This window comes from Rhopalosiphum padi, chromosome 3 (assembly GCF_020882245.1).
Source record: "Rhopalosiphum padi isolate XX-2018 chromosome 3, ASM2088224v1, whole genome shotgun sequence".
Classification (NCBI taxonomy): Eukaryota; Metazoa; Arthropoda; class Insecta; order Hemiptera; family Aphididae; genus Rhopalosiphum; species Rhopalosiphum padi.
Window position 1 is genome coordinate 22,594,285 of NC_083599.1, and position 12,369 is coordinate 22,606,653.

A 12,369-nucleotide genomic window follows, 5' to 3' on the forward strand; every position below is an offset into this window, starting at 1 on the left:
CCCAGATTATTATCAATCTTACTATAATACTACTATTCGTTTAAAATAAAGAACTGTACTAAATAAAGTATGTAAACAATTTTATTGTAAATATACTTAGTGAAAAATATTTAGTTTAACTAAATATTAGTCAAATGTAAAAGAGATTTAATTTTATAATTTATTTTAATAAAATGTTGTTTCATTTAACTTTCTATTTAAATAATAAGGATGAAACGGATAAAACTGTGCATACTATATTTTTCACTACACTCTGTTGTTCCAAACAAGACTTGTACACAAAAAACCAAATTATGTTGTGTAAGCTCATCGGAATTTAATTGTGCAACACCAAAGACATACACATGAAATTTGATACCTAGCTTTTACATACACTACAAAACAAACAAACAAACAAATCAGAAGGGGTAAACTATAAATTTAATTCCAAAATTAAAAAGATAAAATCTAATATACTTTATTCAATAATATAAAAAAATATCAATAGAAGTTATTGAAATTTTCTAATAGGAATAATGTTGTCAAATGTTAAAATTAATATTATCAAAGTGATATGAAAATAGCTTTTCTCAAAGCTAAAAAAAACAGTACTCTAGTACTCATACATTAAAAATAAATAAAATGAAAATATTTAAATATTAATTCATAAAAAGAATGCCTTATTCCTTATAAGTATATAACTATAAAAAGTATAACAATTCATCCAATCCAGTTTGGGGAGCACGCCGGAGAGTCTGACCAGTGAGGAACGCCAACTTATGAGCCAACTGACATGGAGCAGGAACCCGTACAGTACCCTAGAAACATGTTAAAAATATATATATCATATGGATATAATGAAAATAGTCCATAAGGTATACTAACCGACCAATTGTAGTACATATGAGTCAACTTAAAAGTAAGTCTTTGCATTATATCAGGGGGAAGTCTAAGAGTGTCTTCAATCACATGATAATGGGTAGGAGTTACAGTACCCTGTCTTACATGTTGTGAAACTAAAAAGAAATCATACCTGCAAAATTATAATATTTAATTATTACACTATGTTTTTCTACTACAGTACACTAATATCGTTTGCATATCTATTTATACATAAATGGCATTACCCCAACTAACAAATAATAAAGATAAGAGTCTGAAATATAATGATTTAAAATGTTAATTATCCATACGAATTACAATGCTTTTAATGAAAATGTTAAATATTTAATGAATAGCTTACTTGGTTGGGTCTGTAACGACAGTATCAATAATTGTACCAGGTCGAGGATTTTGAGGTCCTTTAAGACCAGGAGCAAAAAATCTACTACTGATTCGCTTAGTGACTATAACAAATGCGAATGGAACAGATTTTGGTCCGTACGCTTGTTCACAAGCAGTCTAAGAAAAAAAATTAATCAATTATAAAAAATTAAAATTTAATTTTAACAAACCTACCCGTAAAAGTCTAACTTCAGTGTTATGAACATATGATATTTGACCTTCTCCAACTCCATCCCTATATACAATAATGGAAGTAGGTAATGTACCATTTTTAGCCTTATACTTCATCAGGGCCTCTGAAAAATAATATAATAATATCAATTTTTATAATTTGTTTATCCTTTATTGCTATTTACTCTTATAGCATATCTCCAACAATATGCAATAATCCCCCCCCCCAGTATAGAAGGTCTGAAATAAACACTGCTCAAGTGGTGAGATGTTATGTAGTGACTCACAATTCTAAATTTCATATACTATCTTTTGATGAACAGTAGGAAATAAGGAATAAAGTTTGAAATCATTTGTTGTAAATTTTTTCAATTGATATACATCAATAATGAAACATTTAACTATGACCTGTGCAGAATTCTATTACATATATATGTTTCCCGGGCAAAATTTTTGAGACTAACTGATGAATTGTAACCAGTTGAACAGAATACATTAAGAATTGTATGTATCCTTAGACATAAGCTTAATAGTAGTTTGTATATTTATTATAAGAATAAAGAAAATTTATATAAACTAATTAGTTATTTGTGCAGACCAATAAATACTTTAACATTGAAAAATTTCACGAGTACTTACTAGTTATGCCTGTAGCAAAATGTACAGAGAGTTCCTCTCCGCTTTCATGAGGTTCAACGCAACTAAAATAACTTGTATGTGAATCGTTCATGGTAGCTACTAAAGCTCCGAACGATGTACTTTTCCGTTGACTATCATGACAAACATCAAAACCAATTATCATCATCCCCTAAAAAATATATAAGTAAAAAATACAATTAATTACAATTTAATTTGTATACTAAACTATCAACTATTACTTTTTTAGGTATGGTAACTAGCCAAGGAGCCCCTCCAAGTTTGCAATTGATTTGGATAGCAATTTTGGTGCATACTGACAAGTTGTTCTTCTGCACATTTTTCAAAAGTACTACTTGGGAAGGTACTGAAAACAAATGTTTATGATAAATACATACAATAAATAATATATATAATATATAAGAAATATACCTGCTCTATCAATACATAATTTACGTTTAATTAAACTGTAAATATCACCACGTGCCGATGGAATAACACATAAAATCAAAGCTGGATTCGTTTCATTGATAACTTTTTCAATATGCGTTAAAAATGTATTAGCTCGGCCATCACTCATGGGGACTCTAAAAATTTTACTCGTGTAAGTTTTAAAGAAAATATTACATTATAAAATATTTACATGATAGGTCTAGGTAGTGTAAATGTCATTCCTTGCGCAGCCTTAGAAAGAGTTTGAGCAAATGCATCAACTTCTCTACAACAATCTCTCGGAGCTAAAATAACCCAATGTTTCACAATTGCAGAGGTGAACATTGGTAAAGCACGTAAATGCTTTGTCCAGTCTGCTTCTTCGCCACCATTGTACCCTTGAGAACGACTGAGAATTGGTTCTGGTGGTAAAGTTCGAGCAGTTAGTTCAACAAGTCTATTACTTAACGTTAGGTTCCATCTCTTCAATTCAGTAACTGACTAAATAACATAATTATTGTAATCAATTAAAATATGTTTGCAAAAAATTTAATAAAAGTTCAATAGAATTAAAATAACTTACATCAGGTGTATTAAGAAGGCGATTTGCAAAATTTGTAAGTCTATCCATGCGTTCTTTGGGATTCACACGGGTATGTATAGCCATATCTTTCATAAGTGTGAAATTATTTCTATAATTTAAAGCAGTTGTTTACATATAAGTTTAATAAAAACTAAGTTAAGTTAATTTTAAATTGACTACCTCATGGCATCAGTTATACCAGTCATAATACATAGTTCAGGAACAAGATACACCAATGTATCTTCAACTCCAAATTTTCTTATAGATCTTTTATTTTTCGAAATCAACATTGGTTGCCTGCCACCCCGAATCGATAAGTTCCATTTCTAATACAGTAATCATTATATTAATTTAGATTTATGATAATGAATATTAATAATTAAGTACTTCTTTATAATATTGCACATAAGTCATTTTAGATCCATCTTTTTTAGTGAATTCTGAATTAGGGTTAGAATTTTCATCTACGTCATCAATTCTGTATGTTTCATTATTGTATTTAGTCATCACTGTGGTACCCACAACACCACTTTTAAAGTTTATCTAAATAATATAACACATAACATATTAAGATAAGTTAAACTGAAAATCTACAATGATTATAAACTCACCATCCAATCTTTATTTCGATTTCTATCCGCAGCACACTGATTTAAAAAATCCAATACAGTCTCCTGGCGCATGACTTTAGTAGATATTTCTGCACACAATAAAATGTTATCTTCATATCTGCCAATTGTTGTTTCATACCCCGGCCAAAGTTGAAGCTTGTGGTGGGCCATATCAATCTAAAGAATTATAAGGGGTCAGAAAAATAATGAACAAAATATTTTTGGAATAAAAAATTTACTTTGGCCTCTGGATCGTAAAAGTTTCTTCCAATTAATGTTAGATTCAGATGTCGAAGGCAATTGCGTAGAAGTAAGTTGAAGACTTGGATGTTGGCATAATCCCCTGTTTCTATTACATTTGTAAATTTCACTGTAATGACAACCTTTTGATCATCTTGGCGACGTATAGATGTAAGATCAAAAGTCTATGTCAAAATATTGAAATTAACATCGTTAAACATCATCTTAAAAACAACTCTTAACATAATTTAGCAGCTATCATTTGATCAATTATAAAAAATTGCTATCTATTTAATTATTCCTGATTGCTTATAATCAAATACATCATGACAACAATAATCAATAAAATATAAAAACATTTAATAGATTAAATTTTACATTTAACTTACTGATGGATCATATCGACTTCCAGAAAACAACATTGATCCATCAAATAAATATCCTCCCAAACGTTCTCTGTGCTGACCTAATAACCCTCTTTTAGTGCCAATTCTATCTTCTTCAGGATTGAAGTCAACTCTATATTGATACAAGCACCAATTTGTATATGAAGTGATTGGAAAATAATTTGCCAACAATTTCACTGGTTGCCCAGAAGTTCCTGATAAAAATTAAAAAAAATTAAACACATTCATAATATAAATAGTATTTATATTAGAATTAACATTAGGATTAACCAATACTGCCATAGACTATCGTCATAAAATGCGCATATATTTAAAAACATATAAATACATTCCTTGAGATTATATTTATTTATATTTAAAAAAAACCTTTTATAGATCAAAGAAATTGTACGAATTGGTTTCATAAGTGTACCTCAACAAACAGCACTGCTGCTTACTTTTAGTTATTAGTTAGGGCTTGTTATAAAATTTTCATTGTAACCAATAATAAAATAAAAATTTATTTTAATGTAATAAATCTGTATACAATATATTTCAGTTTTCAACATTTCTTAGAACATTGTTTTAAGTGTATACATAACTTTAAATTATGCACCATCAGTTTTTCTAATATTATCATATTTAATATATAATATATAAAATTAATGATCTTTGTCTTTGATGGAAAATTATTTCTTAGCATATTTATTATAAATTAAAACCCTGATACAAATTAAAGTTACATGAAAAATTGATCAATATAATGGTACAATAAAATGGACCAGTCATGGAGACACTAAATATTTAAGAGGCAATTAGCATTAGTTAATAACCATTAGCCATCACTATTAATTTGTTTAATTTTTAAAGTGATTATTATTCCCATATGTAACCCAATACTAGTATTTTAAAATTATAATGTTTATATAAATTATAAATTACAAGTACATAATTAATATATTTAAAAGTTTATTTAAATTTATCTTACCCTGTTTTCCAACTTTTCCCAATGAAGATTCAGGTCTTGGTGTCCTAAAATGTTCAACTTCGATTTGTCTCCGTCCCCGTACTGCACCACGCCCTATAGGTACTAGTGTATCTCCTAAGTTTTAATAAATGTAAAAAAAATATTATTATAATAAGTTATCTATGGAATTAAAAAAAAGTAATTAAATTAAAACAATTTGTTGAATTATATAATAACAAGAATAACTTCAATAATATATATAAACATGAACTTGAATTTATATAATTTAAGACAATATTAATATACATAATACATAAAAGCTTGATATATAAATAATGTATTACCTGCACCCAAAGTGTTAATTCCTGATGTTATTTGTTGCACCTTTAAAAAACATAACATAAATGTATGAAAGTAGTATGAAATTTTAAAGGGATTCTTACTCCTGCCATTGGATCTTGCCTAGCTGTACTTTTATCGCTGGATACTGCAGGTCTTGGTCCAAGAGGTCTAGGGGCCCTTTGCTGTGGGGCACCAGCCGCACGTGGTTGCACCTGACGAGGTGGACGTTGCATAGCTACACCTGTAATTGGTGTTTGCAGTGATTGTGTAGAAAATCTAGGTCTAGGTCCTCCAACTCCCTGAGAAAACCCCTGTTGATTTGTTGCTAATCGAGGAAATCCACCTGATAAACCAGGTTGATTTGTTTCTACTTGAGGACGTCCACGAGCTTTCCCCCTTGAAGGTCTAATTTGATCCATTTAATATTATTCTACTAAAATAATAGTTTTTATTTCCAAAAGTTTAATGAAGAATAAAATATAGCAAATAGCATGCTCTATAGATCATTTGAGATTGAGTGGACATATTATGAAAAAAAAATGAATTATTAAGTATTTAATGAACGAAAGCAAAAAGCAAAAAGCAAAAAAATATTATAAATATACTCTACTACCATAAGTATATTAAAAATTACCATCACAATTTTTTATCACAATATACAATTATATTATATTTTATATTAAAGTTTGTTAAGAAAAAACTATTTAAATAAATACTTTATTGGTTTTAATAAATATTCGAAAATATATAGGTAAATCGTATATTTTTTTTCTGTTGATGAAGCAAATTTTATTGTTGGGCAATTTAATGCAGTTCTTAAAAACATCAACATGTACAATTTGTAAACAATCCTAACTATTGTGGCCTGAAGATAGCAATGATGACAAAGTTTTGTTGATGTTATCTGATGCTACTCCATACGTCATGATAAAATGCATAACATTTAAAATTATTTTATTCGAATCTTGTACATGTAACTTGTGTTGCTCATGGTATCTACTGAATTGCCGAAAAAATTGTGAATACTTTTCATGACATTTATGATTTAATAATTAGTAGTGGAAAAAAGCTTTTCTTAAAAGCTCAGTTATATAAAGATATGTTGCCAAACATTACCACCACAACCAATAATTACTCGTAGGGGTACTTGGCTAGTCAGCCTTCTTTTAAGCAGATAATTTTGAAGAGTTTAAAAATGCAATTGAAACATAGAAGATGAAACAAAAATAATTAAATATTGTAAAGCAATTTTAAATAAATTAATGTGAAATATGATATAGCTTACACTAACAAAGCAAATTTTTCAAGTATCATTGAAAAGCATCAAAAAGCTCAAAAATTCTAATTTTTCACTTGTAAGACTCTCGTTAAACTTCCTACAAGCGCAAATAGTACATTAATTTAAATAAAATTTAATAATGTTTTCGATAAAAATGAAGAATGACTAATGGTTTTAAAAGAAATTTTGAAAATACTTCAAGATGCCAGTGGTAATTTCAACGATTTCTGTTCCAGTGTTCCAAATTATTCACTGGATGTATTAGCTTATTTTAAATAAGCACTAATAACCACTGTTGACAGCTTTTCATCCAACAATTACATCCTTAATGATCGTCATCATAATTTTAAAGATAAACATGAAACGCACTTTGACATTTGTTTTTCAAATTAACATGTCTACTACATCATTTTACCACATACTATTTACTTATCTACTTCTTTTTTATGGAAATTGTAATAAAATGAATAATTAATAATCAGTGATAATTTTGATAAAATTTAATAAAAATTGAAATTTTAATATGAATGTTTTGCTTTTTTTAGTGCATGTTTGCATGCATATTTTACAATTAAAATGCATATAAATCTGGTCTTTAATTATAACATTTGTTTGTATTTTTGTAATGTAATTAGACAAAAACAATATTATGATTTTCCTATTAAAATTTAAAGTGTCCCGCATAAAACTTTTATTCCTTTAAAAAACATTATTTTTTAGATGTACAAATTATAAAAAAAAAATCAAATTAATTGATGGAAATTCTTTGTTTAAAGTGTAATATATATATATATATATATATATATATATAAGTAAATATTTGTTAATTATGAACATCATTCTTATTATCAACACCATAATGTTGTATAAACAACAATCTACCAAAAATATATATACATTACTAAGGCTATGATTTGTAAGCAATAGTATGTTTTTTTATGTTTTTGCTACGTCTATAATAAATAGAGATATAATGAGTTATGTCCACAATTTAAATTATGAAAATCATACTATTTTTATTTTGCATTTTTTGGCACGAGCTTTAAGCTTATTTTTGCAAATTTAGTATGATCGTATTTATTGTATTAGAGCCCGTAATGAATTGACTACTTAAGTCATGATAAAGTTTTAGTCTTTGTTTTCACAAAAAAAATTAAGGAATTAAAGCGAATCAGACGAGGACAATTTCAGTAATAATTTAACAACAGGACAAATTCCTTTATTTAAAATAATATGCGCCAAGCCAACTACATCATGTAATATTGAAAGAAGCTTCAGCCAATACAAATCAGTAGAACAATTTAGGTATATTTCTACTTTACGGGACACCTTTTTTTTTTCAATTTTTGTAATTGAAATATATGTAGTTAAGTACGCTGAAACGATGGTGAAGTCAAAATATGGCGCTCGGACATAGTTAAGAAGTTATGGCACTTCAAAGTTGCACTACTATAAATGTAAAATAATAGGTTAGGTCATCCGTTAGGTTACCCATTATGTTAGCTTAGGGCTACACTTATCCAACTCTTCCCCCCCCCCCCAGATGGACTATTTTCATCCCCCGGGGGGTTTGGGGGCCGAGCCCCAACCGAGAGTTCCATAGGACCTCGAGTTCGGTGACTGGAGCCGGTAGGCGTATGGAACAACTACTACACATCATTAATTAATACTACAAAATTCAAAAGATTGTAAATTGCCATATTAAAATGTTATTCTGTTTAATTATGTTTCGTAAAATAAAAAAAATAAAAAATCTATGTCCTAGCCGAGGTTAGAACGCTGGACACTAGTTTAATTATACTGAAAAGTTACCACTGCGCAGCAGTTCAACTTTAATAATTTTAAGCAAAATGGGTATTTAAGGATTATAATATAAACAGAAAACTTCAATTAGCTATAACTTTGAAAGTAAGTTCGTGCCCCAAATTCTGATTACACCATCATTTTTTTCGTCAAAAATATGACAAGGTTCCCAAAAAATGACCAAAAAAAAGGGGTGTCCCTTAAAGTAGAAATGTTCCACAATTTAATCACCGATAATTTATATTCAAAAATAAAATAGAAATCGAATAAGCGGCACACTTAAGCGACTACTGACGGGGTAAAAAAAAAATAGGTTTATGGTTTTAACTTGTATTACACATATTTAAAAATTTCTACTGTTGAATGTGAATTATTTTTTTACTAAAATAATAATTAATAAATATGCATGAAAAAAATAAAATAATTTTAGATCTCAATTATATAATATAAAAATTTAAATGCTATTTTCGCATATTTTACAATTGTTTTATTGCATACAAATCATAGCCCTGTATATTACAAAAAAATATACAATAATTTGTTAAAAATACATTTCAGACTCGAATATGGAACTCTTAGTAGTACAAAGTCTACCCACCATTAATGAATATGATATTTAAGATATTATCATATAAAAATATTTATTCCAACAGAATATTATGGTTCTGTTCACAGTTATGAAATATATAAATAAATATTTATACATATCGTTATTTAATTTATATTATGCGTAATTGGTTAGAGAAGCTCATAAGCCGTGATTTTTTTTTAATCAAATTTGGCCTTCAAACTACCAGTGTAAAATAAAAATTTGGATATTTAAGAAGCTGGAAGATAGCACAATCCGGTATTTGTAACCAAAAACGTTCAGATTTAATATGTTCCTAAAGTCGGCCTAAACTTTCGTCGGCGATATACTTCTAAACATTTAACCGGTGTCAGAATGACCACGTGGTTGGTTATCGACATGCTAATCACAATACGCTATTCGCAATACTCAATTTCGTGACAAATACATTTTTAAGGCGTTTTGAATTGAATGAGATATATCGAAATGTACATTTAAGAATTTCACGAACGCTGAAAGAATCACTTCGATACTCAGATAGCGAAATAAAGATTTAAAAATTACATGCAGAACATAAAAACACCTATGCCATCACGAAATACGCAAAAGATAACTAAAAACATCACTTCTTGATTACAAGACCCTCGAATTAAAAACAAGTTCATTTTATAAGCTTAGAAAATAATTTTAAAAATACATAATAATCTACTTAACTTCCTCGAAATAATGAATAACATAACGGAGTAAATAACCGTATTTAATATTCGCCAAGACGATAATTGAATAAATATTATAAAATGAAATTATTTCATGACTTTCTAGAAAATAGCAATGTCCTTTACGGCACGAAAGAATAAGTACCATGCTTAAAAAAAGTAAAACAAAAACCATGTTGGAATATTAATATTCAAAGGAAGATAATAATATTTATAAAAGGATAATACATAAATTTGTCTAAATATTGTCTCAAATAAATTTAAATTAAAAAAAAAAATTAAAGGTCAAACAATAATATTAATATATTAAAGGAATCACGTTAAACCTTCAAAAATATTATCCTCCCTAATATTTCTAATAAACTAATATTTACGCCAAGATACCCGAAAATCATACGAATGAGTTCTCTATTATACTGCGCCGATGCCCTCTTAAAGCAAATAAATAAAATTAATAACATACCTTTTACGACGAAAACGCTGCCAGCAAACAAAAACGAAGTAGAAGCGCTGAAGTGTCGAAGAATACGACACGAAAACGACTGCGGGCCGACTATTGAAGACGAAACTACGAAACGCAAATCGCAGAGAAGTAGAGCACAGTGCTGAATGGAACCAGTCTGCACTCTACAGGAATTATTCGTATACGGCCTACGGGAAAGGCCGTCGAGCGTATGCGGCGCTCGACACGGGCAGCGGAGACGATTGCAACTCTTAGTTTTTGGAAGTGGTCACGGTCCGCGGGGACGGACCGCAGAATAGAATATGGCTGAATGCAGTTTATAATGTTATTACTATTACTATTATATGTTTTGTTATTTTTGGTGACAATGCTGTGAAATGTATTCGAAAACATTAATCGCAACCCATCCCGCCATCTCGTCGTCCTGGTCCTTTTGACCTATAATAATTCCGCAGCAGAAATATAAAAGGAGCAGGTGCAGTTCAGCAGTTGACTCGAGAGTCGAGGAATGTATTGACACTATGTATATAATTAAAATATAATAAAAAAAAAATATATAAAACCGATACGTTAAACCTTTAAAAATATTATTATCTATGATTTACCATACTTCAATACTAATAAAAATTGTGTAATATGTACTTGAGTATTTCATAAAAATATTATTTCGAATTAAGTATTTAAATTTAAAATGCTATTAAATTACCGTTCATTTATTACATTTATGGCCTTATGAGGTTACACGCATTAAAAATTCTACTAATATAATATAGTATTATAATATACTAGAAATTAAAAACTAACACAGATTAAACCTCGAAACATACACTAAGTCACTAACACCAGTAACACTACATATTATCGCACGTCTTCTTTTCGGATATCCGCAATAGAAGTATTGTCGATAAGATATTATATGATATTCAAAATCCGATGTTAAAATGTTATTTATAAATTAGTTAACAATGTGTGTGCGAAAAACATGACATATGAAAATAATTACAATAAGTATTCCGATATCAGAAAAGTGAAACCGAGATATTATATGCAATGCTGTTGTTTTTATTATATTAATGAGTAATGACTATTTTCGAAAAATGTCATGGTACATTTTTCCACAGTCCAGCAGAAATCTTCAATGTTTTATTAACTGTTGTAGCTTATTATATTAATAATTTATAATTTTATCTCGATTGGAGAATAAATAGAATAATTGTAGACTCTGAGCGGAGCGATAAAATGTATTGGTTTTATAATGTTACGTGTCTTATGTGTATGTGTGTGTGTGTGTGTTTCCGAACGTGTGTATGCCGTCTCTTTTAGGAACAATTTAAGCGAAAATGCTTCAATAGTTTAGTTTTCAAATTTAAAAGTGAAATCTGATAAGCAGTAGCACAAATTAGATTTATTTCAAAAGTAAAAAATACGCACATCACTTTACAATAATCGATTTTGTTTTTTTTATTGTTATACAAAAATGAACAACCGTATTTAAACTTGAAATTTTCATAAAATATGTATAAACAGATACCTATAGATACATTTTAAATATTTTGAATATTTTTGACTAAGCACCAGTCCACGACGAGTATCAATTCGTAAAATTGGAAGAGGCTAGGCAGCTGTTCTCATAAACGGGTATTTATTTTATACGATTCTACGACGAAATACGACGTTATTTGGAGGGAAAAAGTAAGCATTTTCGAATTGTATTATTTGACACATTTTAAGAAGACATCGATTTCAAAATAGGTTGTTTTCGTCTTTAGTAATTCATGTGTCTTCCTTTAAATTAATTTTCATAGCGACGAAATCGAATGTTGAAACACAGAGCGCATACCTAAAACATATATACGATGTAACAACTAACAAGACTATACAGACTTCCGTTACAAATGTTACTATAATT

General features: G+C 28.7%; 1 protein-coding gene across 3 annotated transcripts; it reads right to left on the reverse strand.

Annotated features, from left to right (window-relative positions):
• Positions 1-432: 432 nt before the first annotated feature.
• Positions 433-10,648, reverse strand: LOC132924695 (piwi-like protein Siwi). Of its 3 annotated transcripts, none has more exons than XM_060989136.1 (18): positions 10,461-10,648; positions 5,733-6,061; positions 5,634-5,673; positions 5,311-5,424; positions 4,326-4,537; positions 3,936-4,121; positions 3,697-3,873; positions 3,473-3,628; positions 3,266-3,411; positions 3,086-3,194; positions 2,714-3,003; positions 2,503-2,657; positions 2,313-2,437; positions 2,074-2,242; positions 1,438-1,559; positions 1,223-1,380; positions 865-1,012; positions 433-797 (listed from the first exon to the last, which is right to left on the reverse strand). In XM_060989136.1, the coding sequence occupies exons 2-18, from the start codon at positions 6,048-6,050 to the stop codon at positions 681-683; spliced, it is 2,742 nt and encodes a 913-aa protein (XP_060845119.1). In that variant the 5' UTR covers positions 6,051-6,061; positions 10,461-10,648; the 3' UTR covers positions 433-680. The 3 variants fall into 3 exon arrangements, with proteins under 3 accessions (XP_060845119.1, XP_060845118.1, XP_060845120.1); XM_060989135.1 differs by having other exon boundaries at positions 5,733-6,064; XM_060989137.1 differs by having other exon boundaries at positions 5,733-5,872; positions 10,461-10,647.
• Positions 10,649-12,369: the final 1,721 nt, after the last annotated feature.